Consider the following 15,535-nt stretch of genomic DNA (forward strand, 5'->3'; position numbering starts at 1 on the left):
GTGTGTGAGAGAATCCACGTGAGAACGGGTCTGCACACGAGTGTGAACATGTGTGAGAGAATCCACGTGAGAACGGGTCTGCACACGAGTGTGAACGTGTGTGTGAGAATCCACGTGAGAACAGTGTGTGAGCACGAGCGTGAATGTGTGTGTGAGAGAATCCACGTGAGAACGGGTCTGCGCACGAGTGTGAACAGGGTTGTGAGCGTGAACATGAGCATGTGTGAACAGGTACGTGCGTGCATTTGGTCATGAACAGAGGTGGCGCATGGTGGAGTTGAGTGTCTTCGTAAAGCAGGGGATGAACAGCTGGAAGGACTGCAGCGGGGAGCCCTGGGCCTTTATTGAGAATTGTCAGGGAGCGAGTCACAGAATCCTAGGTAAAGGAAGCTACGCTCTATTGAAACCCTTGTGCGTGACTCAGGAGGGAGGGGTTAGCAAACACAGTGCAGGAATTGTGGAAACACCTAAGCTTCAAGGGGAATTCCAGCTCATACCTGCCCCCCCATGTCCTGCTACAGCATTTGGTTTCCTGTTTGTATGTAGTTTGCAGTCTGGCTTCCCACACCTGAGTGAGTGCAGGAGAGGGTGAAGGGGTCTGGGTGTGAACGTGCACCTTCTTCCTGGGCGTGATAGGTACTCACCTTCATCTGCCTCCTGTCTTTCCGTCTCCCCACGATCCGGACTCCCGCAGAGGACATGACCACAAAGCCTGTCCGTGTGCCCGAGGCACTGTTGGTAGAGGTCGTGGGAATCTCCAGATTGATCCAGTGGGGCCTGGGTCTCGGGAGGGCGACGTGAGGCCTGGGTCTTCCCAAAGGACCTCAGGTGGCCCAGATGGGGCCAGGGTCTCACTAGGGTCCCCTGACGTCTGAGCTGTGTCTGCCGGGCAGAGCGGTCACCTCTCCGTCTCTCTCCCTCTGTCCACAGGAGATCGAGCGATTGAAGAGTGAGAAGCCCACGTGGGAACGGAGGCTGCGCTGGGAGGGGATGAAATCTGTCTTTGGGGGGCCCCCCTCGCTCCTCTGGATGAACCCCTTCGTGGGATTTCGGTTCAAGCGGCTGCAGACAAGAGCCCGGAGAGGCGGCCCGGAGTTCTCAGTATGAGGTGCGCCGACGGCTTTGGTCTCGTTTCCACCTGGTCTGAGGGCTCGTCTGGCCCCGCAGGGCGCCCTGGACCTGTGCGCCGAGCAGGCCGTTTTCTGCCTTCAGTCACTGGCGGGTGCAGCCACTCCAAGAAACCAGATGTTCTCTTCCTGTGCAGCAAGGACTTGTACTAAGCAAGCTGCGTTTTCTGGAAGCTGTTGGGGTTATCCTGCGGGCTGCTGCAATCCTGTGATGAGCTGCATTTTCAGTCATGAAGAATCCAATTACCACGAGTCTCCAGACTGGCTGCTCCAGGGTGTCCGGGCTTCGTGGGCAGCCCAGCCTCATCGCAGAGGGCTGTTTACATAGTAAACTCATCTCCGTCTTGACCCGTGCTGACATTTGCCTGGCACTGAGTCTGTGAGGGACCCGTGTGCCCAGAGCAACCATCTGAGGCTGCCACCAGAGAAGCGGCATTCCTCAGCCCCTGGCAGGTCCTGTGTGAGCGAGTGTGAAGCCAGCAGTGGGGTGGAGAGGGAGGCAGGCTACGTGGCCGTCAACAGCAAACATGCTGCTTTTCGAGGGGACATTCTGAGAAGGGGTGCTTGCCCCATGTCCTGCAAGTTCAACAGTGGCTCCATCCAAAGAGCAGCCCCCAGCGTTTTCCCATCTGAGTGCGCAGGCCTGGGAACGGATGTTTCCTTTCCTCCAGACAAGCAGCGATCAGCCACGCCCTCAGAATGGGACAGCAGTGTCCTGGGGGGGCCTCTTATCAGGGTGTGGGATGGCGACCCACACAAGTGAGCCTGGTGACTCTGGAAGGAGGGACGGGAAGCCACGCCCTGGCAGGAGTGACTGTGCCTTGGTTGTGGGCGCCGGGAAGAAGCAGGACACGTGGTGGCAGTGGCCAGTCTCGTCGCAGTGTCATTTATGTTTACTCTTCTCCAGCCCCACGGCACGAGACGGGACTGCGGACATTCCCCTCCCGGGGACTCGCCTTAACCCGCCTGGTTTGCACAAGCTTTGCAGATGCCTCAAGAAGTGAGAATCAATTCATGCAGGTTCCAGAGTCTTCCAGAAAGTCTGGCATTTGCCTCTCATTCTGTTCAGCTGTGGCCTGTTATTTTATTTTTAAGAAATGAATCTGTACCCCATTCTAATCAGGGCTTATACCACTGTTGAAGCAAAGTCACCAAGGGACCTACTTGGCCCACAGCTGGCAGCCATATGAACAAAGCCCGGACACGTCACGGAGCATGTGTGGCTGGGCGCGAGCCGCCTGTCTGCACATTGGGGGAGCAAGCTGCGTCCCCATCTCATATCTGTGGTGTGGGTCAGGTGTGTGCTGGGCTTCCACAGGAGGCTCCTAATATGTTATTTCCTGTTATAAAATGTTATCAAGTCACTGGAGCGGTTGGCCCCTGTGGGACTCGGCGGGGGCCCTGAGCCTCTTCCTCCAGTGTAACTTTTCTATGAAATAAACTAACCGGCTGACAGTTCTCAGAGAACCCGACCCAGATGGCTCTCCTGTGTCTTCCTCAGCTGCCCCTCCCCAGTGCTGCCCAGTCCCCAACCGTCCCGGCCTCGTCAGGGCAACCCAGCAGCACCTCCTGACCATCCCCACTGCATCACGCTGACCGGCTCTCAGCCCTTTACCATCACCTAGGGCTCTGAGGTCACCCCACTCCCGCCGTGTCAGCGACTGCCTCTAGTCCAGTCCCCCACCCCTGGGCCAGTCTCCCACCCCTGCGGCCAGTCCCCCACCCCTGCGGCTTACGTGTGAGGTAACTGGAGGGTCAGCTCCGAGTCGGTCTGACTGCACCTGTGAGGGGTGTTTGCTAAAAGCTGGAATTGACCCAGCAGCGGGTTTGGGTTTGCTGACAGCCCCTCACTCGTGCTCTAACGAAAGCCCAGGTCCATCCTTTCTCAGCTTCCCACCTTGGAGCTCCGAAGGGGTGGTTCTCTCCTGTGCGGCTGCTGTGAGCCAGAATCGACAGCGGTCGTTTCTATTTCTGCAAAGTTCTGACAGTTATAAACGATGTTGGGTCGTTCGTGCTCTCCTCGTTCTCAGTGGTCATTAGTAACTAGTGTCCTGACAGAACTGAGCATAGCAAAGCCGACTTGGCCAGGCTGACGTCCAGCTCGCCTAACTGCTGGGCAGCTGTGAGGCCCGACGTGCCTGCTGCCTCAGAGAAGAGCTGCTGCTTCAGGGGCTGACATGTCACCAATGGTGGCCACCTCCTTGGTGGACGAGGCCAGGGGACATGGACATCACGGAGAGGATAAGCTTGGCCTCTGCAACACGGCCGCCAGAGGGCACTGTGAGGCTCCGCTGTCCAGCCCACAGCCCGGGCTTGAGTCTGGTGGTCACCATCTGCATCCCTCAGGCACTTGCTGGGTGCCCACTAGGGTTCTGCCCTCAAAAGGGGGCAGGGGCACTGTGGTCAGTGTTTTAGGAGCAGCACATGGGTGGGGGGTTGTGCTCACGCACTGTGTGACTTTTCACTTTGGTGAGGGATTAACAACACTGCCATTGAGTGCATTCCAAGTCAGGGTCACCCTCCACTGGGCTTCGAGGCGGTAAATAAATCTTAATGGGTGCAGGCTACCTCATCATTCTCTCAGGGGGCGACTGTTTGGTTTGAACCTCTGACCTTTAGGTTAACAGCCAAATGCTTAGCACAGTGCCTGGGCTAAGGATGACCTAGCCATCCCTGCTAACCAGGTGAGTGACCCATGGCCAGCTGTGGCTCAAGTCACAGGGTTCACCCATGGATCTGAGTAGATGCCAAGGGCATGGAGGGGCCTAGAGGTGGCAAAACGAGGGGCAGTTACGTGACCAAAACCGAGGTCTTCTCCAGACCACAGGGGACTCAAGAACAAGAACTTCCCAGACGCTTCCCAGTGACCCCTCTACCTGCTGTGACCCACATGGGCTAGAGGAGTAGCCTGTGGCCAGCTGTGGCTCAAGCCCCCACAGCTGACCTTGAGTTGCTGCCCACTCTGACCCCAAGGATGGCAAGACTCCACTCCCCACCCCAGGTCTTGAGAATCCTAGCCCTTGAGACCTCATTTCAAAAACCCCACCTACCTACCCCTCAGAGCTCTCAAGGCCCCCCCTTCCTCCTTGCTGGGGGGAGGGGCTCCCTGATCATTGTCTCGCCTACTCCCAGTACAAGGGGCCGGGGCCTGGCAGGGCACCCCAGCAACCCCTTGCCCGGGCCTTTCACTGGGAGCAACAGAGGCTGTGGCAGCTCCCACTGTGTGGGCTTAGAGGGGGCTGGCCAAGGGGGTCTCCCTCCTCCCTCTGCACCCCGGGACCTGCCATTAGTATTAGCAGACTGATGGAAATGGGTGAGGCTGACCCCACACGGAGCACTGGCCGCAGACTCAGGGCGTTGAGGTTTTGAACCCTGGCCCCTGGATGCAGCCAGGCCGTGGACAGCGGGCAGGCAGTGGGTGGCCAGTTCCTGGCCATCATGTTTTCCCTTTCCCGGCTTCGCAGGGCGGACACCCTGCCTTCAGTTCAGATCATCTTGCAGGTCTCTTGTGAAAACCAAATAAAAGGCCAAACAACTCAGTAAATCTCGAGCCACTTCTAACAGACACTCTAGGGCCAGCAACCCACAGAACATGTTCCCCATGGGGACGCCGCCTGTGACAGACACAGCAGGGCAAACACCCCCACACACCCCAGAACGTGTCCCCAATGGGGTGATGCCGGTGGTCCGCCGGGGGCTGCAGCCCAGAGTGCCAGAACCCGCCAGTGCCACCTCCATGTTCAGCTGGGCTCTGCACGGAAGGTACTTTTCCATCTGCCCCGTCCTGCCTGAGTCACAGGTGCCAAGTGAGGTGGAGGCTGAAAGGGCCCCTCACACTCTGATACAAACAGCCAACTTCAGGTGCCACAGGTAGGAAGTTCCCTCCGGCCAGGCCTCACCTTCTCTGTGGATCTGCACCCATACCCCTGTAAGAGCCTTTGAGGTTTTAGGCTTCACCGTTGCTTTGTAAATGTATAAAGTGCACCTTTTCGGAACTTTTTGTTAGGATATGAGTAAGAGTTTGCAGAGCAGATTGGTTTTCCATTAAGCCACACTTAGACACTCTGCTTCTTGACGCGGGAGGCAGTCCCTAAGGTGGAATCACACCCTTCCTGCTCCCTGTTGTTTCTCATTTCCATTCCTCCTCTCCTTTCTGGCCTTGTGAACTTTATCTCTGGGCAAACACTCACCTTTTGCTCTCAGAAGACTGGTTGTCTGTCCTAAGGAGAGTGTTCCTCCCTGGTGGTAAAGTGGATGGCCAGCCAGTGACATTTAGGACAATGTTGGGCCACCACTGCCTCTGTCTAGATCTAGAACATCCCTATCACTTAAAAAACAAACAAATAAAACCCCCACAAACCCCTCTGCACTTGGAACCCAGGCTCCCCTGCTTTCCTCTGACCCTGTTTCTCTGGTCTCTGCCCCAGCCAAGGGCTGTTCCCACGGCGAGACTTTGCCCTTGGGTGCCCCCTGCTGGCCACGCCTTCCAGAGACAAACTTCTAGGTGTTAGGTGCCATCAAGTCGCCTGCGACTCGCAGCAATCCTATGTCCAACAGCTCTGAACTCTGCCCTATCCTGAACCAGTCTCATTGACTCCAACACGCCTGATCCCACTGACCCAGTTACCATGCCAATCCATCTCATAAGGGGTCTTCCTCTCCTGTGCCACCCCTCTACTCTTCCAAAGATGATGCTCTTCTCCAAGGGTGAGTCCCTCTTGGCCACATGCCCCAAAGTATGTGAGACAGAGCTTTAAAATCCTAGCCTCCAAGAAGAAACTTGGTTTCACCCTCTCCAAAACACCTATTTGTTTTCTTGGCGGTCCATGGTATGTTCAAGACTCTTCTCCAGTACCACAAGTCAAAAGCATAAATTCTTCTGTCACCCTTAGTTATTGTCCAGCTCTACTATAAGAAGCAAGTAACTGCAAAGATCATGGCCTGGATCAGACACACCTTAGTCTCTAAGCTGACATCATTGCTCTTTAGCACTGTGGCGAGCTCTCTGACAGCAGCAGACTTTCCGAATGCATTTCATCTTCCGATTTCCTGACTGCTGGTGCCAAGAGTGTTGATTGTGGAACTGAGAAAGCTCAAAATGCTAACAACCTCAATCTCTTCCCCATCATGGTACTGCCAATTGGCCCGGTAGTTAGAATCTTTGTCTTCTTGATGTTGAGCTTCAATCCATATTGAAGACTATAGTCCTTGACCTTCTGCAGCAAGTGCTTCAGGTCCTTCTCAGTTTCAGTAACCAAGGTTGTGTCATCTGCATAGCATAGTTTGTTGATGAGTTTTCCTCCAATCCTCCTCATGAAGTCCAGCCTCTTGAATGATCTTTTCTACATACAGATTGAAAAGGCATGGTGACAGGACGCATCTCTGACACACTCCTTTCTTAATTTTGAACCATGCAGTATTCCCTTGCTCTGTTCTGATGACTGCCTCCTAGTCCAAGTACAGGTTTTGCGTGAGCACAATCTAGTGGGATTACCGTCCTCTCAAGGTTAGCCATAATTTGTTGTGAGGCACACAAATGCCTTTGCACAGGATTATAATGACTCAGGTCAAAACCTCGCCCTATCCTTACAGTGTCTGCTGTGTGTGAACCGATCTTCACTGTGTTAATTCTCCTTGCTGGTCTTTCTCTCCTCTGACCTGCTGTTCTAAATATGATGCCCCCTCCTGACAACATGTCCAAAGTCTGTGAGATGAAGTCTCACCATCCCCGTCTCTGAGGAGAACCCTGGCTGCCCTTCCTCCAGGACAGATTCCTCTGGCAGTCATCGGTTATTCAACTCTTCACCAGCAATTCTTCTCTCGTTTTCCTCATTCACTGTGCAGCTTCTGCATGCATATAAAGCAAATGAAAACATCATGGCTTGGATCAGGTGCACCTTATTCTTAAACTGACATCCTTGCTCTTCAGTTCTTTCTAAAGAGGTCTTTGACAGTAGATTTGACTAATAAAATCTGTTGTTTGATGACTGTGGTTCTAAGTAAAATGAAATAGTTGACAACTTCACTCTTTTCCCCATTTATCATGCTTCCTATTGAGAATTCTTATTTTCTTGATGTTGAAGTAGAATCCATCCTGAAGGTTATAGTCTCTGATCATTTTCAGTGTTTCAAGTCCTCTTCACCAACAAGCTAGTGTCATCTGTATATCACAGGTGGTTGATGAGTCTCCCTTCAATCCTGAAGTCACATTCTACTTTATACAGTCTAGTTTCTCAAGATTGGCCCAGCATTCAAATTAAACAGGTTTGGTGAAACAATGAAATCCTGACATACACAATTTTCTGGTTTTAGATCATGCAGCATCCCTCCTCCTGACTGAAAGACTGCTTCTTGGTCTGAGTATAGGGTTTGCATAAGCATATTATGTAAGAATGAGAACTAGAATTTTCATTTGTCTCAATGTTATTATGATCCCAACAGTCTAACGCACAGTAAAACACAACTAAATATTCTTTGCTCTCAGCCAGGATCCATGTGACATCAGCAATGAGACCTCTCAGTCCACAGCCTCATCCGAATCCAGCTTGAACTTCTGGAGGTTCTCTTTGGATGTACTGTTGTAGCAATTTTTAGAAATTCTACAGCAAGATTTACTTCCTTGAGATAGTAATGATATTATGCAATAATTTCCACATTCTGTTGTATCTTTTTTTTTAAATGTGTATAAATATGGATCTCCTTCCGTCAACTGACCAGGAAGCTGTCTTCCATATTTCTCTGCATGGACAGGGGAGCACGTGCAGGGCTGCATATCTTTTGCTGAAACACCTCAACGGGTATTCCTTCAATTCCTGGGGCCTTACCTTTTTTTTTTTTTGCCAATGCCTTCAGGGTGGCTTGGATTTCTTCTTTCAGTACCACTGGTTCTCATCTGCTACTTTCTGAAATGGTTCAGTGTTCCAAAAGTATCTGATGGTGTGAATTATAATTATGGATAACATACTCCACGTTCCCACACAGGCTGTGGTGTTGTTAAGTGCCGATGACTCAGCTCTGACTCACAGTGACCCTAAACACAACAGAATGGAGCAGCCTGAACCCACACCTTACACTCACAACTCCTTACGCCCACCGCTGCAGCTCCCACCAGGCCATCTCTTCTGCTGACCCTCCACTCTCCCAAGCATGACGTCCTTCTGCAGGGACTGGCCCCTCCTGCTAACAAGCCCAACGGATGTGAGATGGTCTCATCAGCCTCACTTCCAAGGAGCCCCCCGCCTGCTCATCTTCCACTATTCCACTTCCTTTCTTTCTAATTCTGCTGTTTCTAGAAACCCGGTGTTGGCATGGGTGTGGAGATGGGCCCCATTAGCGTCCACGGTGGAAGTTTAGATCTGTATGCAGGGTGGCGTGATGAGTCAAGTGTCTTCGCAACGCTGAGGCCCTCCCTTACAGTGCCACTTTCGGGAACCTGCTGCTTCTGCTGTGTGCTGGCAAGTCGGAACGGACCCACAGCCGACCCTCCAGTGGGTTTTCAGAGGCAGTTAATCGCATGGGAGGAGACTGCCCGTCCTCCTGCAGAGCAGCTAGTGGATTCGAACCACATGCCTTTGGGATTGCAGTGCAGTTCTCAGACCAAGGAAATAATCACGGATGATGGCAGGGCCAGTCCTTGGAAAAGGGCATCAAGCTAGGAAAGGTGGCAGGTCAGAGAGAGTGACTAACAAGGAGTCGAGCTTGCTGGAGACGGGAGGCAGGACAGGGCCAGGGCCAGATCTGCTGTTCACACGGTTGCTATGAGTCACGGTCAACTTGATGACAGCTAGTAACAGGATGTATACAGCGCTGACTAAACCACAGAAAGGACCCTTGTGCACAGTCTGAAAGCTGAAACCAGATCTTCCCGCCTTCAGCATCAGCTGGGAGCGTGTGCTCTGGGTGACGTAACTGCTTCATCTCTCTGCGCATGCCCACAGACGATGCGGAAAGCACCTGGAGGACGGCTGGATCTGGGGCAGGAGACACATTTTCAAGAACAGCCCAGGCCCTGGATATGGGACAAGGGACTACATAGGTCCTCTGCAGGGACAATCAACAAGTGGTCCCGCTGCTTGGAGTGGGAGGTGAGAAAACTGGGCATCAGAAGTGACTTGAGCTGCCACTGGTGGTAGGAGTCAGTGAACAGCCACATGTCATCTTTGGGAACATGATCAGGAATAAAGTGGGGAAACAGCATCTCCAGGGCAGAGGGGCTCACACACAGGCCCTGTCCTTCCTCTCATGTTCTCTGAAGACTGTTCTGCTTCCCCAGGGGTCCACGGAGCCCGCTGTCCACACCCTAAGAACCTTTAGCCCTGACGCCAAGTTCTCCCCTGGGGTCACCAAATGAATAACGGGAGCACGAGAGGAAAGGACTTCCCCTGTTAGAAACTGTCACCATGAGACCAGAAAGGTGGACATGACCCAAGAGCCAAGATGGGAAGTGGGCAGGGAAACTAGACTGCTGGACGCAGAGCCACCAGAACACACGCAAGAGCACGCTGACACACTGTGGAATGGCAAACTGATGTCACTGCACAACCCGAGTAGAAACCGTCAAACGGGAACCTAGTCTGCTGTGTAAACCCACCCTGAAAACACAAGAAAATACTATTATTATATTTTGTTAAAAAGACCTTTATCCACCAACCTCAACACATTCTGCAGCCTTGCCACCTCCCAGCACGCCTGACTCCGGCGCTCTGTCCACAGACTCACGTGCCCTTGCAGGGTCGAGAGCGAAGAGGTCCGTCTTGGGCATAGGCTCTGCCTGCCCCACAAGCACCAGAAACAGGCTGGAACTGTCACAACCTTCAGAAGGCATGTCTCCCCCAGGGCCTCTGATTCTTCCAGCCACTAGAAGGTGGGTGTACCCTCCCATAGTCACTGGGGGCAGGAACGTGCACACAGAGGGCCGCCAAGGGGCTTTCAGAGAAGCCAGGGTGTACCTGGATGCCCTTGGGAAGCATGGGGATGGCGGAGCCAGGGCTGACCCCTTCCTGGGTGGGGGCACAATGTGTGGGCACTGCAGTGGGAACGGGGTCTGCATAGTGTAGGCGAGAGCCCTTGGTGGGGAGACGTGGTGGCGTCTGGTGGCTTCTGGCCATCCCATGGGCTGACTCACTGGGCTTACCTACTGAGCTCAGCCTCAACCTGAACCCACTCTGTATCAACAGGCGGAGGACACTACAAACTCGTGGACAAGAGCCCTGTGGTCTTGGCCAAAGCCACCGCCAGTCCATCGTCCTGCGGTCCGTCAGAGCTGCACTCCCCACAGCCCAGGTAACAGCCACAGTGAACAGTCTTAATTGATTCCTGTAACTGACTGTGGACAAGTCCCTCTGACGGGAAATTGAAGGCCTTGGCCCACCATGCAGGGCACAAGAAGGCTGACCTGCCTGGTAGAATATGACTGTGGATGTGGTTTATTCTTCCCTTGCTGAGGGATGCTGGGTGAGGCATGTAACACACCAAGTCTGTTTCCTCATCTGTAAAATGGGCTTATCACTTCCTTATGTTTACCGGGTGCTGTGAGAACTTGGTGAATTTAATACTATGCTCTTCAGGGTCCCCAGACCTCCTGTGGACACCTGTCGGGGCCCCGATGAGGACCAGGAGGCAATCCTGAGCTCTCTCCCCTCCCTTCCGTCCCGTCCAGCTCCAACTGGCCTCTGAGGCAGGAGCACGTGGAGATGCAGGCCGTCCCGATTTATTACGGCCCAAATGACGACAGGGCATGCTAGTGATTAACGTGAGTGGAGACAGCTCCGATGAGCACCCAAGCGGTGTCCTCTCTGGTGATGTGTCCTCCCTGCAAAGCTCAGGGCACAGCTCACAGTGCTGTCACTCTGAGATGGTCAGTGTTACGACTGTCCACAACACTGCAACGTGCAGACTATGGCAAAAATGATGAAAAGTAAACAACAAAAACCAGACAGTCAACTTACTCCAGAGCTGATGTACAGAGAGATCATGCCAGTCTCGTCCTCCGCACCCCTGAACCCAGAGCTGGACGGTGCCTGCAAGCACTGCTGACCACTCTCCAAGGGGTCCTGGACGGAGAGGGGGAAACGTGGAACAGAACTCACCCCGTGACTCAACGTCTAGCCCACCAGCAGCGAGGTCTCTGGGGTGTCCCGGAACACCAGGGAAAACACACTGCTCCGAGAGCCAGCCGGGATTCCCGTCACCAGGTCTCAGCTTCCCCATCTGTAGAATGGGGATGGAGCACCCCCTCCGACAGGTGGTCTTGAGGATAAGCAGGTCTGAGGGCTTCAAAGAGCTGCCAGACCTGTGTCCTCCTGCTGCTCCAACCAGTGACCCCAAACTCAGGGCTCAGCCCTCGGCCCGTCTCCAACAGTCATGGGGTCTCAACAGGCGAACGTGCTAAGTCCAGCTCCTGCTGGAGGGTCCAGGTTGGAAATCCATCTTCCCGTCTTTTTAGATTCTAGAAGCTTCTGGCACTCCTCGGTTGGTGGTCACGGCCTCCATCTTCAGAGCCAGCGTGGTGGCCGAGTCCCTTTCACACAGCATCTCTCGGATCCTGCCGCAGCCCTGACGCCGCCTTCTGACTCAGCTGCACAGGGCTGGCCACTCGGGGATGTACTTAAAGCATTCAACTGTTAACCAAAAGGTCGGCAGTTCGAACTCATCAGCTGTTCCGAGGGAGGAAGATGAGGCAGCCCGTTCCTGTGAAGACACAGCCCTGGAAACCCAGGGGGGCACCTCTCCTCTGCAGGGCCAGAGTCGGAACGACTGGGTGACAGCAGGCTTGGTGAAGACATCATTCCTCCTCTGTCTGACCCGGAACCGTCTCCCCTTGCGAGGTCCTTCCGTTCAGGCACACCTGCAGAGTGCCCTATGCATGCCAGCGGCTGTATTCACAGCTTCCAGCAGTGGCACAAGCAGGTACTGTGTCGGCCACAGGTGAGCTCAGTTCCCCACAGCAGGCTTACCTGGGCAGGCTGTTTGGAAGCAGAAGAAAACACTCAAGCCAGCTCCTGCCAGCACCCCATCCCGTCCCTCTGCCATAGCTGACCTTCTTCAAAGAGGCCCTGTCCAGTGCAGGAAGCCACACCTTGGCTTCCAAATAAAGCCTACTAGGAAATTTCCACAGGCCCAGGCCTTCTCCTTGCAAGCTGCTGAAATCCCAAACCAAGCAGGACTTCCCGCACGATGCACCCCGGGCTCAGACACCCCAACATCAGGGCAGTGGGTGCTGCTGGCACTTGGTTTTGTTTGTCCCACACACACACACTCAATGGGACGAGGTGGACTGGTGTGTAAGCAAAGTGAACCTGGCTGAGGACCTCAACCCTAACTTGGAAAGGGTTCTAAAGTGCTCACCTGGAAAAGACCGCATCTTTCTATCCTCCGCCCCTTAAATTCCTCGAGGGACCCCCACTGCCTTCTGGCAAGTGCTGTGTCTCTCTACAAGAGGAAGAGGAGACTGCCCATGTACAGCCCTCAGCACGCTCGTGGGCAGCCCAACAGGTAAAGCACCGTACCATCTGGGCTCCTCTGCCTGAGCTTCAGTGGCCTAGAGGATAAAGAGTGGCACTGCCAAGCCAAAGGCAGGTGGTTCAAATCCACTGGTTGTCCTTTGGGAGAAAGAATGCCAATGCAACTTACCTGTGATTTACAGCCTGTGGAAACATGCCCGAAGATCAGCTAGGAATCGGCTATGATTCGACAGCACGTGCCACTGCTACATGTGTACCAAACTGACAGCACGCGCCACCACCACACATAACCAAACCGATGGCACATGCCACCACCATACGTGTACTAACCACAGCAGGCGACCGTGATTCACAGCAATGCTGCAGGACACAGCAGAACAGCCCACGGGGCGGCCAGCACCCTACGGGAACAGACTGCCTCATTGTTCTGCCACGGAGATGAACTACGGACCTGTGGGGAAGCAGCCCAATGCTTCATCCACTGTGACAGCACATTCCTCAGCCGTGGACAGGAGGCGTGTTTCATGCTAACAGTGCTAAGAGGCATCGGTGTGCTCCGAATACGACTCGTACCGGAAGCCACTGCTGTCACGTGGGTCCAGTCCGACGCCCTGGCCTGGGGGAAGCATATCTGGGTTTGAGGCAGGTTCCCGAGGACAGAGGCACCGTGGACACCCTGCCATCTGACTCCATGACCAGGACACTGAGGATGACAGAGGGGAAGGGCGTTGTTCATGGCTGATCTGCCCACAGCTGTCACAGAGGGGACTTCCAGCCTCGGGAGCTCTGGTGGCTCAGGGGTAAGGAGCTGCGCTGCCAACCAAAGGCACACAGTTCGAGTCCACCAACGGCTCTGAGGGAGAAAGACAGGCAGTCTCCTCCCGTGTGATTTACAGCTTCTGAAAACCTGCTGGGTACTCAGCTGAGTCGGCTCTGACTTGGCACGTAACAAAAACCTTCAATCCTTTATGGGCGGACTGGAGATATTGCAGGTTCCAGACCACGGCAAGAAAGGGAACACCACACACACATCTGGGTCCTCAAGGCAGATAACGGGAGTTAGACAGGAGTTAAACGTTACACTGCTAACTGCTATCTCGGAGGTTTGAACCCACCAGCTGCACCGCTGGAGGAAAACAGTTCATCTCCTCTCACCAACGTTCACACCCTGCGAGACCTGCTCCCGGGCCCTGGGTCACCCGGCTCGAAGGCGCTGAGCATGTGGTCTTTGTGGGGTTGCTCGTGCCCCTGAATCAATGACTCAGAGCGACCCTAAACGACGGAGCTGAACCCTGCCTTGTCCTGCCCTGCCCTGTGCTGCCCCACCCTGTGCTGTCCCACCCTGTGCTGTTCTGTCCTGTCCTGCTGTGTCCTGTGGTGTCCTGCCATGTCGTGTCCTGTCCTGTGGTGTCCTGCTGTGTCCTGTGCTGTGCTGTCTGGCCCCCGTGCACATGGAAGTTATGCTGTCACTACTGCGTTCTATGACGGGAGTTACTGCGGGTAAAGAAAGCTTGAACTATTGTGAGAACAGCCAAGACAGGACACAGCGCCACAAGAGCACGTGCTGCCGGAAGAAGGGACGTGCACGAGGCTGAGCCGCCACAAACCTGCAGCACCTGCGAAGCACCGTGAAGTAAGGTGAAGCGAAGTGAAGTGAAATGAAGTGAGGTGAAGTGAACAGCCTGCATTTTGTCCAGTTGCCTCAGCAACACACTTCCAGCTTCACTGGTTCATTCATTCATTCATTCATTCATTCATTCCATGTTCGGTGAGTTCCTGGTCACCCTGGTGCCAGGGAAAAAAGCAATGACAAGCGGAGAGGCCTTACCTGGCCAAGAAGAGCACGGACATTTGAGAGCCCAGCATCTCACAGGGCCTGTCACCTCCCTGATTCCTCCCTACCACCCCCATTTAACAGGTCAGAAGGCTGAGGCAGGAAGTGTGTGGACTGGGGTGCGGAGGTACTTCCGGCAAGTCTCCCAGGTGACCTGTCTGTCTGCTGTGACTTGGAGCACGCGGGCTGGTGGCATGCCTCCGTGGATGTGTGCAGCAGGTTGGGGACTTTGTTATCACCTTTGCTGAGCTGCTTCTACACAGAGGTAGCAGGTGGGGTGGGCTCAGGATGGTCACCGCTCTGGGGGCTGCAGGAAAGCTCAGTGTCCAGGTCCAGACTGGACCCTGGTGCACCAGGTGCTATTCCATGACAAGACCACCAGAGGGCACCGTGCAGAACCCCGCTGAGCCTGTCCTGCAGAGACCCTTCACGGGCGCCCACTACGTCCTCGTCCTGATGGTGCCGTACTAGGCCCCGAATGCTGTGGTCACTGCCCTCCCTCCACACTCCGGGCCACGTGTGCTGGCATTCCCAGTTCCTGGAAGCGACAGCCTTCCTGTAACCACAGGGCTTCTGATCTGTCTGTGTACCCCTTCTTAGAAAGCTGCTCTGCCCAGCTCTGCCCAGAGGCCCCAGTCCTCCTGTCGCTGATCTGCAACAGCCACCTCAAGGGGAGGCCTCTGGGAACACCTGCTGGGCTTCTGTCCCCCAGTCGGACATACGCCCACACTTGCTGCAGACGCGGCCACTGTCCTTCTGTCCACCCAGACTGTGATGCCGGAGCCTGCCTCACTCACTGCCAGCCCCCTGGCCCAGAGCTGTGCCCAGTGCTCCCGAAACATCCACAGAGCTGTGTCTCCTCAAATGCAAATCAGGCTGCCTGTAGTGGGTAGTAGCTCTGGCCCCCAAGCAGTTCTAGATCTTTCTTCTCTGGCCTCCTCACTGTGGTGAGTTGGAAGTGACCGTAGCTGACTCCACAGTGGGTATCTGAGACTGTAAACCACACAGGAGGCTGCTCGCACCGCTGCCTTTGAGGTGGCGGCTAAGATCCCTGCATAACAGGCCACCAGAACACCCCATCTTCTCTGATACCTGGTAGGACTGTACTTCCC

General features: G+C 54.5%; 1 protein-coding gene across 1 annotated transcript in view; it reads left to right on the plus strand.

The window, feature by feature from the left end:
* Positions 1-1,107, plus strand: part of ZDHHC7 (zinc finger, DHHC-type containing 7) — a 6,996-nt gene extending 5,889 nt beyond the window's left edge. Inside the window, exon 6 of the mRNA XM_006888795.1 lies at positions 930-1,107. Coding sequence (XP_006888857.1) covers positions 930-1,107 — 178 coding nt within the window. The remainder of the gene's footprint in view (positions 1-929) is intronic.
* The last annotated feature ends 14,428 nt before the right edge of the window (positions 1,108-15,535 follow it).

The sequence above is a fragment of the Elephantulus edwardii genome, unplaced genomic scaffold (assembly GCF_000299155.1).
Source record: "Elephantulus edwardii isolate Elephantulus edwardi_28Jun2011 unplaced genomic scaffold, EleEdw1.0 scaffold00072, whole genome shotgun sequence".
NCBI classification, from domain to species: Eukaryota; Metazoa; Chordata; class Mammalia; order Macroscelidea; family Macroscelididae; genus Elephantulus; species Elephantulus edwardii.